This window comes from Herpailurus yagouaroundi, unplaced genomic scaffold (assembly GCF_014898765.1).
Source record: "Herpailurus yagouaroundi ecotype Mexico unplaced genomic scaffold, PumYag 28, whole genome shotgun sequence".
In the NCBI taxonomy this organism is placed as follows: Eukaryota; Metazoa; Chordata; class Mammalia; order Carnivora; family Felidae; genus Herpailurus; species Herpailurus yagouaroundi.
Window position 1 is genome coordinate 125,215,483 of NW_024412376.1, and position 19,124 is coordinate 125,234,606.

The 19,124-nt window shown below is 33.9% G+C and overlaps 1 protein-coding gene across 3 annotated transcripts in view; it reads left to right on the top strand.

The window, feature by feature from the left end:
* CHIC2 (cysteine rich hydrophobic domain 2) overlaps positions 1 to 18,622 on the top strand; it is a 54,318-nt gene extending 35,696 nt beyond the window's left edge. For all 3 annotated transcript variants that reach the window (XM_040483637.1, XM_040483634.1, XM_040483636.1), the window contains exons 4-6: positions 13,274 to 13,330; positions 13,497 to 13,556; positions 17,023 to 18,622. In XM_040483637.1, the coding sequence (XP_040339571.1) occupies positions 13,274 to 13,330; positions 13,497 to 13,556; positions 17,023 to 17,073 (168 nt within the window). In that variant the 3' untranslated portion in view covers positions 17,074 to 18,622. The remainder of the gene's footprint in view (positions 1 to 13,273; positions 13,331 to 13,496; positions 13,557 to 17,022) is intronic.
* The last annotated feature ends 502 nt before the right edge of the window (positions 18,623 to 19,124 follow it).

Sequence of the window (19,124 nt, forward strand, 5' to 3'; positions counted from 1 at the left end):
GGCTTCAGGTTTCACATTTAGGTGTTTAATTCATTATGAGTTTTAAAAAAATTTTTTTAAATGTTTATTTATTTTCAAGAGAGAGAGAGAGGGAGAGAGAGAGACAGAGTGTGAGTGGGGGATGGTCAGAGAGAGAGGGAGACACAGAATCTAAAGTGGGCTCCAGGCTCTGAGCTGTCAGCACAAAGCCCAAGGCGGGACTTGAACTCATGGACTGTGAGATCAGACCTGAGCTGAAGTTGGATGCTTAACCAACTGAGTTACCCAGGTGCCCCTTAGTATGAGTTTATTTTTATGTATGGTGAAAGGAAGTGGTTCAGTTTCATTCTTTTGCATGTATTTCTCTTTTGATTTCTTCTATGACTAGTGCGTTATTTAGTATTTTACTTAGCTTTCAGATATTTGGGGGACTTCATAGAGATCTTTCTGTTACTGATTTTTAATTTAATTTGTAAATTAGAAATTAGGAGTGTGGTTAGATAACACTTTGTTTTGGGTCCTTTTATATTTATTAAGAATTGTTTTATTTCAGCTATGAGCTGTCTTGGTAAATGAAATAACTTTTGTGCACTTCAAAAGAATGTGCATTCATCTGTTATTGGGTAGAGTGTTTTATAAATGTCAATTAAGTCAAGTTGGTTGGTAGTGTTCAGATCTTCTGTATTCTCACTGATTATTAGTTCTATCAATTATCAAGAGACTAGTATTAAAATCTCTGATATAATTATGTAACCGTGGGTTTTTCTATTCTTCTAGTTTTTGTTTTATATTGTGACACTTTATAATTGGGTGCATAAACTTACAGGTTTTGTATTTTCGTTGTAGATTGACCTCTTTATCATTATGAAATTGATCTTTATCTCCGGTAATATATTTTTTTGAACACTACTTTCTCTAGTCATTTCTACTTTCTTTGGATTAATATCCAGATCTTTCATTTTTTTGCTTTTAACTTATTTGTACCTTTATATAAAGTTCATTTCTTCCAGGCAGTGTTGTGTCTTGCTTTTTTTTATTCAGTCTGGCAATCTGCCTTTTAGGGATTTTGGACCATTTGCACTTATTGTGACCAGTGACATGGCCAAATTTAAAATTTCATTTTACTGTTTGTTTTCTTTTTTCCTACATCAGTGTTTAGTTTCCATTTTCATTTTCCGGCCTTTTATTTCTCTAATGTATTGAGAATTAATATAATATATTAATCTCTAATTAATATAATTTATTGAGGTGAAATTCACTTACCAGAAATTAGCCATTATAAAGTGAACAATTCAGTAGCGTTTAGTACATTCACAGTGTTGTACAACTATCACCTCTCTCTAGTTCCAAAACCTTTCCATCACTCCACATCCCTGACCCAATAAGCAGTTTCTCTTCATTACCTTCTTCCCCCAGCCCTGCTAACCATCATTCTAGGTTTTGTCTCTATGGACTTACCTATTCTGGTTGTTTTGTATAAATGGAATCGTATAATGTATGACCTTTGGTGTCTGGCTTCTTTCAGTTAGCATAATGTTTTTGAGGTTCATCTATGTTATGGCCTGTGTCAATACTTCATTCTTTTTTTATGGCCGAATAATATTTCATTTTGTGTATATACCATACTTTGTTTATCCATTCATCCGTTGGTGGACATTTAGCCCATTTTTACCCAAAAGGTGCTAGTGCTGCTATGAACATGGGTGTACATGGATGTGATACTTACTTTCAGTTCTTTGGGTGTATACTTAAGAGTGTGGGATCATAAGGTAATTTTATGTTTAATTTCTTGAGGAACCAGAGCAGTATTATGTTTAGGGCTAGTTATTTCCCACCAGTGAGGCAAGACTATCCTGGATACTTTTCTTAACCGCCTGTGAATTGTTATAGTTTCTAGTATGGCTGATGGAAAGAGGCAGTTTGCTAGATTTTTGTGAATTCGGGACATTGTTACCTCTAATTCTTTCTAGTAGTTCTCTTTGCTCCACCTCTGGTAGTTTCTTTACCTGCAAGCATTGCTCAGGACTCACCTTAGCAATTCAGTAGGAACTGTCTGCTTATCTTTGGGGTTTGTTCAGCGTGTAGCACTCTCTTTGGTGTTCTGTTCTGTGGCTTCTAGCTGCCCTGGTCTCCCCAGACCCTCAGTTTTGTCGCCTTAACTTAGGGAGGCCCCAGGCTTTGTCTGGGCTCTCTCCATGTGCTGTGACCCAGAAGCTGCCTTATATCAATAAGCTTGAGAAAGCATGGGACCTGTGTCATTTTTTCCTGGTCTCTCAGGAATCAGTATTTTTCACTGTCTGTTGTCCATTGTCTTCGAAACAATTTCATATGTTTTGCCCCCACTTTTCTTTGTTGTGTCAGGCCAGAGTGTACGTATGGTGCCTCTTGTAGTATCTTGGCTGAAAATGGAAGTCCGTTCTCTTTTTATAGAACCGATCTTGACATATAAGTACTATGCTGGATGCTGGGGATAGAAACATGTATGTTAATGCTTGGAGAGTATGTAGTCTCTTTGGACAGTTGGCTGAGTGAGTGCAGAAATAGTGTAAGTTTGTAATTACTTGTAATGTTTTTCATGAAGTAGCTCTAATAACAGAAGACAATAAATATATGTCCTTAGGGCCTAGGAACATGAAGTGGCCACCTGCAATCACAAAATGCATTTGAATCTTGTCTTATATCTCAAATACTCATTTGAATTTTTCATTCTATTGCATAACATATATTTGTTTTAATAAAAAATGTTTAAAATTACTTCTGTTCAAAAAAATTTTTTTTAATGTTTATTCATTTTTGAGAGACAGATACTGAGTGCGAATGGGGGAGGGGCAGAGAGAAAGTGAGACACAGAATCCAAAGGAGGCTCCAGGCTCCCAGCTGTCAGCACAGAGCCTGACTCGGGGCTCGAACCGTGAGATCATGACCTGAGCTGAAGTCAGGCGCTTAACTGACTGAGCCACCCAGGCACCCCTAAAATTACTTCTTAAGTTGATAGTATGGAAAAAGCATATTTGTCTTATGAAAATGCTGGTTTCAACTGCCATTTCTTTATGCTGCTAGTGTGCCATTCTCTGGAAAGTACTTATTCAACTAATATTTCTGAAACCTCATTAGGGCTTGGTGTACTGTTTTAGATGCTGTTTAGGTACTATTTAGAGGTTATGCGTTTCCTCTTGTGAATTTAAAAGACAAAAAGCAATGAGGTGATTACAGGTAGTTGATAAGAACTTGGAAGACAATAAAACAGGAAACTTCAGCCTCTTAGTAGGTTCTCTGGTAAGCACCTGAGGAGCTTCCAAGTGAATAAAATGCTTTAGCTTCATTAAATAGATTTTATGGCATTTCTTTGCAAAAGCTTATTTTTGCTTACACATTTGTTTATACTTTGCTCCCTGATTGTGCCTTAATTGTAGTATTATAATTTAGAAAATTTATGTCCAAGTAAGTGAACTCTGACTTGTATGTGTTTTCACTTGGGTTTGGCTGATTTTTGAGGAGACAGGTTTCATAATTTTACTGTGTGTTGTGTTACAGTATTTTTGTTTTGATTTGTGTTTCATATTGGAGTAACTATTAGTTTCAGTCTTCTGAGACTTTGTGCATATTTATATCCTACTCCAACTTTAATAACTTTATAGACTCTGTATATGCTCTTAGCCATTATCCTTTTTGACTGAAAACCCTAAGTTGTTGACTGTTCATACACCAACTTCTTATACTTGTTAGTTTAAATTTACCTCCTCTTTTTCGTGCCTTATCTCTCTTACATATGACCAGAATTATGTGGTTTCTAAAAATGCTATATGGATTTGTTGTAAATAGTGTATATTTCCATTCCCTTTATACTCTTTTATTTACTTATTTTTATTTATTTATTAATTTTATTTTTACTTAGTCCTCTATCAGGGAATCATTTGCTTAGGAATAGGGAAGTAGGCTGCACCATGTGGTACCTGGGATCTGTAGTTTGGTGCTAGAAAGAACTGGTTTGGAAAGTGGCACTTACTCTATGTGACTTCTCAGTTTACACTCTCTAAACTTCAGTCTTTACCTAAATAGAATGGTGTTAATCTCTTACTTGCAGTGTTTTAAGACTTAGAGCAAGTGCATGTAGAATACTTAGTATAGTATTTTGCCTATAGTAGGTGCTTAGTTAATGGCAGTTGCTATTATTATCATTTTATTATTGTTCTTCCTGGTATTTGTCCTGCTAACTGCTATGTCCCAGTGCCTCTCACAGTGCCTCACGTCTACCTTGTGTTCAATAAATATGTGTTGAGGGGCGCCTGGGTGGCGCAGTCGGTTAAGCGTCCGACTTCAGCCAGGTCACGATCTCGCGGTCCGTGAGTTTGAGCCCCGCGTCAGGCTCTGGGCTGATGGCTCAGAGCCTGGAGCCTGTTTCTGATTCTGTGTCTCCCTCTCTCTCTGCCCCTCCCCCGTTCATGCTCTGTCTCTCTCTGTCGCAAAAATAAATAAACGTTGAAATAAATATGTGTTGAATGAATGTACCCTTTGGCTTTTGAAATCCTTGAGTAGTAAGATCATAAGATTTCAGAAGATACGGTTCTTACTATTCAAAACAAGATTCCTACGTAAATAAAAGCATTTTGTCTTTTAGAGTAAGTAACAGGCATTTTTTCCTGCAGTGTAATAGTGTAATAGTAAATCACCGTTTGAAACTGGGTGACCTTGAGGGAATCACTTAACACCTCTGTGAGCCTGAAGTTTTTCTATCCCCTACTCCTCTTTTTCTTTTAATCTGAAAAAAAAAAGGAAGCCTAACTGACCTCTCAGGTTCTTTCCAGCTCTGAAAATCTGTAATCCTTTAAAAATTGATCTGTGTCAGTCTACAGAAATGTTTGTATTTCTGAGCTTTAAGTAAAGAAGTTTTCAGTGTTGATTTTAATTTCAAATGTAAAGAATGAACATTTCAGTAAAATTTTTCATATAGGTTTTTTTTTTTTTTAATTTTGGCTTCTCTGAGTTTGTCTGTTTGTTTTTTTAAGATTTTATTTTCAAGTCATCTCTATACCCAACGAGGAGCTTGAACTCACAACCCTGAGTCACAGGCTCCACGCACGGACTGAGTCAGCCAGGTTCCTCAAGTTTGTTTGTTTGTTTATTTGTTTGTTTGTTTGTTTTAAAAGGTAATTGCTATTTAGGTTTTGAAACTGATGAAAAGGGCCTGTATACAGTCTAACTGAATTTCTCTTTAAATTGTGGTATGCTTAGATTTATTTCTGGATATCTTTTTCTCTCAGCCCCAGTTTAGTTAACTAATAATTATGAATTACTTTCCTTGGGATGTAGTTGGAGTTGAAAATCCAAACGGGGGAGGTCAGGAGTAGTAGAGTTTTTGAGTGAGAATATAGTCTTGTAAGACTTGAAGAAATTCAAGGGAAAGTCAACCTGGGGGAATCATAATTAGGAAGCTACAAATATTTGTATATGGGAGAAATTTGAAATATAGTTACTCAGTTATACTATAGTATTAAAAGTTACCAGAGTTTTCAGAACTCTAAGTTACTCTGTGTTTAGATGGTGAGAATTTGTAGTCAGTAACTGAATCATAAAATGAGAATGGCATTGAACATTTGGGTGAAGAATTAGATAAACAAAAATGCCTCTACCATATTGCAGATAATGAAACGAAGCAAAACAAACTTAAAAGCATCTCTCTCTCTCGCTTTTAAAAGTGTGTCTATTTATGTTTTAGTAATCTCTACATTCAGTGTAGGGCTTGCACTTATGACCCTGATGGGTCAAGAGTCACCTGCTTTTCTAACTGAGCCAGGCAGGCACCCCCAAATTTAAAAACATCTTAATGAAATTTTAGTGAAGGGGAATCCTGAAAAGTTTCTAACAAACAAGGGATGATGAAAGAAATGTGTTCTTATAATAGTCATTATTATTAATTGAAGATGTAGAAAATCAGTGCTTTTTTTCTTTTTTAGAATGCTATCCAGTTTGCTTTGTTTCTATAAGTATAATGGATATTTATCAGGGCTTTCATGTGGTCAGTAATGCTTTTTGTCTTCAATGTCTTTTTTTTCTTGACTTTATATGCCCTTCTTACAGAGGTTTTTCAGGAATCTGATCTTTGTCGCGAAGGAAGGTTTAATGCTCTTTTAATGTATAGTGATACACTTAGTATTATAAAATACGATTTATAGAAATTTCTATCCTGTAAACCAGGAGAAACAAACTTGAATTATACATTTGGGTATAACTCACATTATGTATTAACGTAGAAATGTATTAATGTTATATTTAAGAAAACCTTTCATATTGGCTATCTGACCTTTATACCTTCTTTAATGTAATTTAACATATTAACATTTGGTTTATAACGTAAGTCACTCCAAATTGCTAAATTCCTGATAACTGAAAATATTTTGCTATAAGATATAAACTCTGTAGTGATATGTAATGGAATAATAGACTCCAAGGAACAAATGAAGAGAAAGATCATTATAGATAGCCCCTGCTTTTTGAAAGTTCACATTGTGAATACTTCAGTTTTACAAAAGTTCTGTATTCGTACCTGTTTTTGGTAACTCACTGAATGAAATCTGAAGAGGATTTTGGCTTTTAGGAAAAAAGACAAAAAGTGAAAATAGTGTTTAGCGTTTGTTTTGCAGCCAGCCGTCATAGAGACAGCGGGCACCCGGGGCAGCAGGAAGGATCCCACCAAGCTGCCTCCCCGGGGAACTACAGTGAGCATCTCAGCATCCAGCCACCATAGCTTTGAACTGTGTCTGTGAGCATCAGTACCTTATCTCCTTTTATTTTGTACATTTGTTAGCAAGATGTGTCCTGATGTATCAGAAGAACCTAAGAGGTTATTTTTTGGGTCTGAGAAATCTCAAAAAAATTTCCATATAAATTAATGGTAATTGCTTCTTTATACTGTTTCGGTTTATGGACAAGTTTTTGTTAAGAACACTCTTTTGGATAGTGGGGGAAACCTGTCTTGTACACCTGCTATTAGCAAAGCATTTTATATGCATTCTTTTTGGATTTTCTGTCTCCCTTTTACTAAAGTATGATTGGTGTACATAAAAACTGTACATATTAATGTATACACCTTGATGAATTGCGGCTAAGTATACACCTGTGAAACTGTCACCATAATACCATGAACATGACCATCACCTCTGATAATTTCCTCCTTCCCTCCCTCTTGTGTGTGTATTTGTGTGTATGATAGAGTATTTAACTTGTAAGATCTGTTCCATACATTGTCTTTTTTATCCAGCTTTGAGATACAATTGACATGGGTAAATTTAAGGTGTACAACATGATGATTTGATATATACATACATTGTTGAAACCCATCTAAAATTTTTATACCAGTCCTATGTGGTAAATATTACAATATCTAATAGTTATTGAGTGCATACTGTGTGCCAGGGATTGGCTTAATCATTTTACTTGTAGTGTGTCATGTAATTTTCCCCAGATTTCATGAGTAGATGTTCATGTTATTCCTACTTTAATGATGAGAAAACTGAGTAATCTGTTTGGAGAAGTTAAGTAATCTATTTGAAGCCCCACAGTCTTAAGGCTAAGCCACGGCTAGAATCCCAGCCTTACTGCTCCAGATCTCATGCTTTTTTTTTTTTCCATTCTCTGATAAGGATACAAAATTAAGCTTTTAAAAATTACTGATTATAATTTGATTTTATACCTAGAAGTAGGGGGATTTTAAAGGTTTGAAAGAAACTTAAAGTAAGATCATTACTGGGGAGCCTGGGTGGGGCTCAGTCAGCTAAGTGTTCAGTTTTGTCTCAGGTCATGATCTCATGGTTTATAAGTTCGAGTCCAGCATTGGGCTCTGTGCTGACAGCTCAGAGCCTGGAGCTGGCTTTGGATTCTGTGTCTCCCTCTCTGTCTCTGCCCCTCCCCTACCCATGTGCGCGCGCGCTCTCTCTCTCTCTCTTAAAAATAAGTAAACATTTAAAATTTTTTTAAATTATTAAAAAGTTAATGTCCACATAAAATTTTCAAAAGGAGCCTTTAAGTATAGGGAGGGAATTTGCTTAAACATCCTTCTGAGGAATTTGATCGTGTTCTAGTTTGTCTTTTTGCTGAATCCAGATTTTTCGTGTGTCACAATAAGATATGCCATTTAATTTTCTGCACATCAGTACAATATAAGTCTTATATTAATTCCGAATAGAGGTGTATCATGTAATTTTCTCTTGTTCAAATAATTCATTTAAAATTTTATATGGTTTCTAATGAATTACAGCTAAAAACATTTTTGTGTCACTTACTTTAGCAATTTGAATTTGCACAGATGTTAAAAGGAAGTACAGTTCTTGAAAAATACTTAAAATACTTTAAAAAATAAGATTTTGCATATATTCAAGCATTGTTCTAGTTAAAGCTTAATGCATTATAAATTTAGGAGTTTAAAATTAAAACTTGTTTTAAATAAGAAATTGAATTTAAATAGGAATTGATATTGTGATGTTATAAATTAATCTTATTCAAATAAATTTGAAGTTTCAATAGCTGAACTTTTATAAATAGTTACTTGTGAGATATTTTATTTATACATCTTATTAACATATCTTAGCATCTTTATGTTTTAAAGACTGGTAAGAATGCCATTTCTTTGGGAAAATTTCAGAGAAATTTTGTTACAGCTTCTACATTTAGCATTCTTTTCTTTGGCTTTAAAGTACTTTAAAATTCATGAGATTTCCATTGATTGTATTAGCAACTTTTAGAAAACCACTTTTTGAAAAACCACTTTTTAAACAATTGATTGTGATCAATGAATCGTTGGTAATTGAAGATGCTATTAAGTAATACTTGCAGCAAAGTAGAGGAGTAACATGCTCCAGGTTTTCTAGAGGATTTCTTGCTGCCCTAAATGACTTATTTAGATCTACTGGCACATAATTTGCTTATAGGGAGTAGTAATTTATTCCTTAGGAAGTAATGATATTTAGAAAAAAATGACAAAAATGCTTCATAACGAGTCCAATTTGAATTTTCAGGAAACCCTAATTTTCAATTGTGCTAACTTACTATTTCTAGGTGCCTCATAGGTATTTTACTATTGTAAGCTTACTTTATTTAGATGCCTCTTTGGAAATTGATAGGAACATGTCATACCTATTGTAAATTTTTTTATTAATCATTATTTAGGTAGCCATTTTGTGAATTGTCCAGGCCGTTTTACTTCTCTTAAGATTTTCACGTTTTCACTTATTTTCACAATTCTCAAAAAAGTGGTCTCAAAGGTAATAGAAATAGAAGCCAAAATTTCTATCCTTCTGTTATTACTGCTTGTTACTTAAAAGTCTCTTTATTAAATAAGTTTATTTAGAATTGCAATGTTTTTGAATCTCTATTATTTTTTTACTTTAACATTGCCATATGGCTATATTAGAGTTAGTTCACCTGTGACAGAAATAGAATTAGCAAGGTGTTGAAGAAATGTGTGAAAAAAGAGTTAAAGTGAGCTTTGTGATAAGGAAGATAGGTGGGAGTCCAGGTTCTTGGAGCTGTCCCCTTACAGACCAGGTTAGTGGCTGGCCATTATTCCCTTAAAAACTTGTTTTGCTTGCATGGTGTGAGTTGGTGTTCTTGGTCCTTTTCGTTAAGAATCCATGATAAAATCAGATTTTTGTTGATGATCTTATGCTGCCGGACCGAGGATTCATTGGTAAAGAACCACTAACCTGTCCTCTCACCCCCAGGGTGTGAACGCTGAAAAGGATTAAGGCCCACTGTAGGGAAGCTTGCACTGAAGCCTGCACTGCCCTCTCCCCTGTTCTTTTCAGTTAAATAGAAGAAGATTTTTGGTTCCCATGAATATCAATCTGGTGCTTTTCATAAGCACCAAATTCTTTTAATAAGATGACTTATTTTTAGAAATCCACTGGGCTAGAATACTGAAAAAGGATTTTTTTTTTTTTTTTTGGTATTTTGTGTTGACAGATCCTGTACATACTAATTTTTTTCAATGCACATTAGTTTGCTTTAATTATTGAATTTGGTGATGGATACAAACTTCTAAAAAATCAAGAACAAATTTTTATATGGCTAGGTTTGCTTGTCTAGTAGTAATTATAGAGTTTGGCAGTGTTAAATCTTATATTTCTTTAGAAATAGCTGTCTAACAACACTGTGGACATAAACTCTTTGATTTCTAGGTGACTGCAATTATGAGGTGCTTTCTCTTCCTGTTTAAAGACTTTTAAATAGCTTTTACAAATGCTGAGATGTATATTTTTTCAATATTTGCTAAATTGATGTTGTATTTGATCTTGAAAATATATTTTGATTTTGTTAGCTAAAATAAGTACAGAATATTAAACATTCTTGGTAGTTAAAGCTTTATTTTTCCATTTAATTTGAGCTTTTGTTGTTATTAACAAATCATTTGTGGCACAGTTTCTTGCTCCCTTTTTCCTTCCTTCCTTCCTTCCCTTCTTTCTTTCTTTCTTTCTTTCTTTCTTTCTTTCTTTCTTTCTTTCCTCCTTTTTTAAATGACTGCTAAGAATCTATATACTTGTCACCTTAGTGTCCTAGAAATGTTCCACTTAGATCAAGGGTTCCTTTCTGGTTTTGTATGTTCTCACCTGCTCCTCACTGTAAATCATTGAGATGTCAAGTGCAGTGATTAATTAAGCTGCACGTGCAAGTGCTTTTTTTCACCTGTCAAGCAGGAAAGAAGTCTTATCGCAAGATTAGATGTTGCTAATTCACAGTTTTTTCTCCAGATTGTCTAAGTACGTAGAAATATTTTATATTTAGATGCTTATTCAGAATACGGCATACCAGGGTTTGCTTGCTTTAGAATTCTTAAATGTCGTAAGATACAATTATTATACCAAACCCTATCATTAAACTCCTAATTAGAGGCAAAGAGTCAATTCAGAATTCCTACATAAATATTTTGGAATTTCAGGCTCATACTTTGTAATTTACCTTTTCTCCAAAAACTGCTAGTTGATGTCAGTTATTTAAAGTAACTACTTTCAAGTTTCTAAATTAATTTTGTGTGCATCATATACACCATGAGATCCATTCCTAGTGAGATCCATTCTCGCTGTAGTATAGCATAGGTTTAAATTTGTGATGAAATGATGTTGATGGTATCTACACTTTTTTTTTTTTTTGCGCAGTGAATATTTACTGAATGTAATGTTAAGCTTTTACTTTTTATACATTGATAGAAAACAACGGACTCGGAAAGCTTGTTCTCTCCTCCCTAGTTATTTCATTCTCCTCCCCCTGTTTTAAACATCAGTAAAAGTAAAACCTCAAATTGTATAGTAATCTTAATCTATTATTAAAAAGTCCTAGAAAGGAAGATTACAAGGTAGATTCAGGTCTTGAATCGGTTTGCCATTGGTTTAGCAGCGGGTGGGCAGGCAGATGCCTGCTCAGAGTAGAACCTATTGCCATTTTTCACCATTGATAGAGTAGCCTTTCAGAGTCAATGAGCTCTGTCAATGTGAGCTTGTCAAGGCTACAACTTCATAGACCTGAGAGGCGGTTTGAGAGGTCAGCCCTTTTCAGGTTCGCTGTGATGCAAATGAACTTTAATGCTTAAACAACTATTGGAATTTTTATGTCTGCTCCTTGTTCTTTTTTCTTCACAAAGTCATTGACGAGACATTCAGTGCTTTTTAAATTGGAAGTTGCATTGTGCTAAAGACCTAGTACAGATTTACGGAGGGCTGAAAGCAGTTAGATCATGTTCTTTTCATGGTGCGATTAGAATCAAATCGATTTCCCTACAGCCTTCAGCATTCAGATGGCAATTTTAACAAAGCTTGGGGGCTAGACAAGGGACAAAACGACTGAACTGAATGTTAATTACACTCTGCAGCCTTATTTTCTTTTGATTTGGGGCTGACTGGCAACTAAATTAACAAAAAGTGTGACCATAACTGCTGCCCTATTTTCATTTAAAAGGAGAGCTGCCTCTAAAAGGCTATCTTTACAAAGAAACAAGTGAGGTCTGCTGATCATTGTTAACAAGGGCACTTTTTTCCTTTAAAATTCTTGCCAAAAAAAAAAAAAAAAAAACCCACACAACTGTTAAAAAAAAAAGTAATGTAATAAATTAGTCATTGGCGTATTATTGCTCAGAGTTAGGTGATTTTCTGATTCTTAGGACATAAGCTTGGAGAAAATAGTAATAGTGGGTAACTCATTGGTAGCTATGAATTATAATTGGCACCTATGTGACTAGTGTAACGTTAGTATGTACAACATGCTAAAAGGTAATGTGGTAACTTAGGTTACTGTATATACTTTAAATATTAACCATTTATTCTGTGACAAACTATTGAAAACCAGCTTGATCCTAACAATTTTTCACCTTGCTCATCCTATTGACATGCAGATTTTCATATTTGATTCTTAGTAGTCGTTTAGTTGTGCACATTAATAGCGCTGGATGCTTTTTTTCCTTCCCTTGCAAGGAAGCTGCAGCTGCACCAAGTTGCAGTTGCTTCTGGTGGCAGCACCGTCCCTTTTGCACCTGCAGCTGTGTCAGTCTCATCCTAACACCTGGCATCATGAATTATCCTCTCCTTTATTCACACGTCCAGGCAAGACACGTTTCATGCTGCATGGTGTATATTGCAAAAATCAAGTGAACTTAAACATAAATTTTTCAGTTGATTCCTTGAGCAGCTAGTAGTATTGATTTAAACTTTTGATTTTAATAATCACTTTTGTTGGTTTATATACAGTTTTGCCTCTGCTTGAAAATCTTTGTGGAATAATTAATAAACTAGCTTTTAAATTTGGATATTATTTTTTAAGTGTGATGTAAAAGTTTGTTTTGATAGCTGGTTGATTTTTTATTAATTTTTAATTATTTTCTTTTTGATTTTACCCTAAAGTCTTTTGTATTTTGTTAACTGATATTTAGATAACTTGTTTTAAAATCAATATGAAGGAACTTTTATCACTAAATACCGCAAAAATATTTTTGAAAGAAACGGAGATTAAAATGTATATCACTTGGTAGATTACATTAGCTTTTTAGACGTTGGCAGTTTTAAACCATAAGCTAGTAATTTTGAAACGGTTAAAAAAAGATACAGTGCTAGAGAATAAAGCCATATCTTTATTAAAATAGAGTACTACTTCTGGTCAGGTTACTATGCAGTACGAAAATGCTGAAAGTGTTCTAGACTACCATGTACTCAGTCACTGTCTTCTTACCTCTCTCCTTTTCACACAAAAAACAGCTGCAAAACAAAGTTTTTCTAAAACCAGTCAAGAGTAAACTTTTTTCTCATTTGTCTTCCAGACACGAAGATCGATTGAGAAGTTATTAGAATGGGAAAACAATAGGTTATACCACAAGGTGAGTACCGCAGGGAGCAGCTTCGTACTGTTGGGGTCTGAATTGCACAGTATGGAAACAGATGCTTTTGTTGAACTAAAAATATGAAAGGTGGACAAATGGGTTAGTCTGTGCGCTGCAATAAAACAGAGCTCATTTTTCTTCTTTTACTCTCCCACTTGTCTAGCTGTGCTTGCACTGGAGACTGAGCAAAAGGAAATGTGAAACGAATAACATGATGGAATATGTAAGTTAAAGGGCTGTTTTGTGAGTTTCTCTATTAAATGATCATTTATTTTGCTTCTGATCTTATTCTTTCCATGATTATTAATCAGCAAAGGTGTCAGGAGCTTAATCTCCTGAGTGCAAGGATTTTCTACGGTTCACAGATGCGTGGTTTCATGTGCAGGACTGATTTATAAAGTTATGAATGACTTGAGAACAAGGCTTCAGTGTGTTCTGAAAAATAATAAATTAATTGCCAAGATAAAATAGCCTGAACATGTGTTGATGGAGTGTGAAATTTTAGATGCTGTATGAAGAATAACCACAACTTTGGTTACGCAGCAAGTCAGATATGGCTTTTTTATATAATGCTAATCAAGTTTCCAAGTATGGAAGAAAACCTTTCAACCAAGCCGTCGGAGCTTAAGAAACTTTTAGCCTTTATAGATTTTAACTGCCCATACCTCAGTGGCCTTTAAACAATCTTTAAAAATGTTATTAGAATATTGTTTTGTAAAAATTATCTTAGAGGGAAGGCAGGAGGTGAGATGTTGCTCATCCTGTATTCTTTAAAAGACATCTAAGTGGTGCATGTATACAATGAATTTGAAAATTTATTCAGTATGGGGTTTAACTTACTGACTCCTTGATTTTACTTGAGCGATTTTCCTTGTACAAAGTTGAAAATACTGTAGAAAATCATGAATTTTTATTTACTCTCCCTTGAGCTTGAGTGCTTTATTTTAAGTATGGAAAGGTTATTATATTGAAAGAAAAAGATTTGTGAAGGGTTAACTGTTGAAAATTAAAGTCCTAGTCTTTGTGAAGTACCAGGCACATTTCTGACAAATTTTGTCTATTCTTTGAAACAGTACAGCCATCATAGATCGTATAGATTTGTGTGTGCATGTGTGAGAGAGTGTGTGTATGGATAAGAGATTGATTAAAACAGTGCTTAAATAGTTGCAAATTATCATAAAATCATTTTTCTCTGTAGCGTTTTCCCTTTCTTTCATTATCATACAGTCAAATCCCATTTCTAACCTTGAACAGAAAAGACATCTTAAAAATGTCTTTTCAGTGAATCAAAAACGTAGATTTTATCATTATTTAGTATAGCAGACATGTTAATGTATGATGATGTGAAAGTCACTTGATACTTTTTTATTAAAAAAAGTACATTCCAGTAACTCGTTTTGAGATTGACCTGTGAAAATGTTGGTCTTGTGCTCTCATGATGGTAAGAGAGTTTATGTATCTTGTGAGGAGGGATGAATATGTAGATTTAAAGGCTTTTGTGAAAAAATACTTGCTATATTTATAAACCCAAATAGTAGTGAATTTCTAAATTGACTTTCAAAAGTAAAACATAAAAGTTATTCCCAATGCTGTTATTTCCAGATAGAGCTATAAGAAAGTCATCCATTCATAAAATGTACTCATTATATTCGTGCTTATTTTTATGACATATTTTATTAACTAAAAATAATTTACTAACCTTCCAAAACATTCTGAACTATGTGCTTTGTTTGTAAAATAGTTTAATTTATTACAAATTTTTAGATAAACACTTTTCCTCTAAAGCCATATTATTCTTACACCATCATAGGAGATACCCAGAAGAGTAGTAAAAAGGAAAAAAAAACAGGGATGCCTGGCTGGCTCAGTCAGTAGATCATATAGGACTCTTGATCTCGGGGTTGTGGGTTCAAGCCCCATGTTGGGTATAGAGATTACTTAAAAATACAAATTTTGTTTTTAAACAAGGAAAAATACAGGAAAATTGCTACAAAATGTATTTTTTTCTAAATTTTCTCAGAGTACGTGTCATTTGTGATAGTCGCATGGTGGAATAACATAATTTCAAAACTCCCTAAGAAATAATTTTAAAAAGTTAAGATAGCACAATAATTAGTAAGAAGAGAGTGCTTTGTTTTTCTAATGAATTGGGCCTTTTTACCACAGCTTTCTCTTTGACCTTAGCTTTTCTTTAACTTACAGAAATTTCATTTGTTAGTTAAAAGAAAAGAATTCTCCTCGGTTATATTTTGAATATTGGGGACAATCTGGAAAAAAAATAAACTTGATACCAACTTTTATCCAGATGCAGTAGAAGAAATAAGACAAGTGGCCAGTTTCTGTGTGTGACTCTGAAGGAAAAGAATTTCTAGGATATATTTTTTGGAAACCAGTAATAATTGGCATGTAGTCAAAGATAGCTTTTATTTTGTATTACGTACTTGTAGTATGTAACGTAATGCCTACACCTAAGACCTGAAATTATAAAAACTGCTTGATGAGGACATGTTTGAAATATAGAAGTATTTATTGAATGTTGACTCATAAGTTGTTAAACCTCAAATCAGGTAGTTTAATCATCAGATTTTAGAGCTGCACAGAATTTTGTCATCTAGTCCAGTCCCTTTATTTAATATGAGGAAACTGAGAAACAGGGGAATCTAGCTCAAATAAGAAAGCTAGACAGGAAGCTAGTGGACATTTTGTCAGCAAATAACAGGTCAGAGAGTGGCACCTAAGGCTTATTAGTATGAGATAACCAAAGTAGTGGAGGAATATTTTTGAGCTGTATGTGGAAGAGCCTTCTTTATTGAGGCAGATCAAAAGTCAAGAGAAATGAATAGTGAAAATGAATGTTTCTGGCCTATTTGGCTAAATGTACAAGAGTGTCCAAACCTGGAGGTTACATCAGGACAAGTTTGTGAAAGAAAAAATGAGGAGTTGACCAAACTTGGAAGCTGTTCAAGTAATGTTTTGTTTAGCATCTATTTCATACAGAGTTGGAACAAGGGAAAGAATTGATTGTAATTTAAAGCAGCTCAAGATTGGAATAAAAATTAGCTCTAGTCAACTTGTGTTTTTCTGTTACTGTGTTTTTGTTTTTATTGGTTTTCCTAGTAAAAGGTCTTTTGGAACAAATTTAACCTTTAATTTTGCTAACCTAGGAAGAAAAGGGCTTCTAAAAAAATTAAGAGATCCTTTATCAAGAGATCCACATATCCTGGTACAGTAAAGTGAGAGCAAATCTAGAACCTAAAGACCCATGGAACTGGGTTAGGTACAAAAGAGGAAGCCTGAAGAAATAAATATTGGGTTGGCTGCAACCACATGGTGCAGTAGAAAGGGCAAGGCTTAGGAGTTAAGATAGCCCTTTGTTCAAGTATTGACTCCACAGTCCATGATGTTATACTTCTTGGATCATCGCTGTCCTCATCTGTAAAATGAGGATGCTAATACTTGCCTCGTAGAAAAGTTGTTGGGATTAAATAGATGGGTAGAGTATGAAACACTTGGTATGGAGTCCAGTTCTCATCCCATGACTGCTAGCTCTGGCTCCCTTTTCTTGTCACGCATGCATGCATTCTCCGTCAGAGGCAACGAAATTGCTGTGAGCGACGGACTAGAATTGAAAGTTTTTAAGATAAAAATGTACTTAAATCTTTTTAAAACTTTTTTCTCTCCCTCTACAGGTCATCCTCATAGAATTTTTACCAAAGACACCGATTTTTCGACCAGATTAGCATTCACTTTATTTATAGAGACTTTCCAAGTATGTTGTCTTTCCAATGGTGCCTTGCTTGGTGCTCTCCTGGTGGTGACATAACATTGGTTCTACAGAATCGTGTGGTGTTTTGTTTTTGTTTTTTTTTTTTTTTTCTGTTTTTGTTTTTTTAAATAACCGCATGTTCTAAGTGTGCATTTTTGTCAAACTTTGCAACAGTTATTTCATACAGATGTTTAATACTTAAGTTATTGTGCTCTTTTCTGTTATGTATTCTGATTTTCAAGGATTACTTTTTTGTATTATCAAAAAAATACATTTGAACTTAGCATAAAAAGTGGCCAGCCTTTTTTATTTTATCACCAAGGTACACACACAGTCCTCTATTTATTAATTCCATAATATAGAAGAACACTTTTGTAAGCCTCTACTTATCTATTCCAAGCACACACTCTTTGTATTATTTTTCTTCCTTTTAAAATTTAAAATAGTTATTGTTTTAAAATAGTAAGTTTTCTTTAATAGCTTTTTGGAATCTAACATATCCTTTTCCATACAATTCCTAATGCTCTGTTTACAGCAGAAATATCTGTTACGTTATGAAGACCTATCAACAAATTTTGAAAGTGTTTCTGTCTTCAGAGGTAGTAAGGCAGTATTAAATTATTTTTAATAGAATAGACAAATAATGAATGGTATGCATGCACCTGATGGTTACTAGAGCTCAGGATCACAAAATATAGTAGCATTACAATCTGTGTATATTTTTGATCAAGATGATAATAATGGCCTTACTTGCGTTATTTTTTATTGTTTATCAAATCTTCTATAGAAAAGTATGGAAATACTCCTTTTAAAAATTTCTAAGGAAAATACTTCTCCCAATCTAACATAATTGTAGAATGGATATATGTTTCTGAAAAGTTTTTGGAAGAAAGCAAAAGTTCTAGAATTAAAAGTAAGCTGGTGTTTAAATACCCCATTGATACTTAGAACAGATTACTATTGCTAAGAAACGGAGGACCTATTTAGTACTGTTTTTATCCACTAGTTTGCTTTCAGTCCAGTTATGTATACTTTTTTGACTGAGAATGCGACATGTAAGTTTGAATCAGATTAACATATTTCTTCTAAATATATACAAATATACATATCCCCCCCCCCTTTTGGTTGTACATATCTCCATGCATTTTAAAACTTTCTAAATTTCTGAATGGCCTATGTGTAAATTTTTGTTTTTATAAACCTGAAATTATACAAGTTTTAATGTGTGTCAAGAACTTGTTCCATTCAACTGTGGTATCTAGCAATAATGTGAATAACTTTTGAAATTATATAAACTATGCTTACTAATTTGTATTAAGAATTGGTACCACTATACAGTATCTTTTCTCCTTGTATTAAATCTTTTAAATACCAGTTTCTTTAATTTATATACCTGTATTTTTTAAAAGTATTTCTCTGTACTTCTCCAGAGTACTGTAATTGTATATAAATTTGAATAGTTGGAGTCTAGAATCTTATATCCTATATCCTATATTGGACATTAGGAACTATCTTAAAAACTAGGGTGTTGTTTTTGTTTTTTGTCTGAGAATGATTTGTTTCCATTGCCCCCCAAAACACTTTTCCTGCGAAGAGTTCAGAGTACAAAGATTCAAACACTGCTTTCTCGCTTTATTGACTTCATGTCCAGGGCATGTCCTACCACATTAAAGTAGTGGAACTAAAAGGGAATGCTACTCAAAAACTAGTATTCCTGTATGGTTTCAGTGTGAAAAAGTATTAAGTGGAGAAGGCTGACTCTGCCTCAGGATTCAGAAAGAACAGAAAAATACATATGTAGACACTGCAACACGTCTACATATTTTAGGTATTCCATATCAAAAATTTTGTAAATTTGTAGAGTACCATATTGATCAGCTTTATAGGAAGAACTATACCTATTTAGACATAATTTTTTTCTCCTGTTATTAGCTTCTGGAAATTATAATTTTAAAATTATTCCCATAAGAATATTTTAACAGTAAGATAATATTCATAGTTGACAATATTTAGGAATAGGATTTT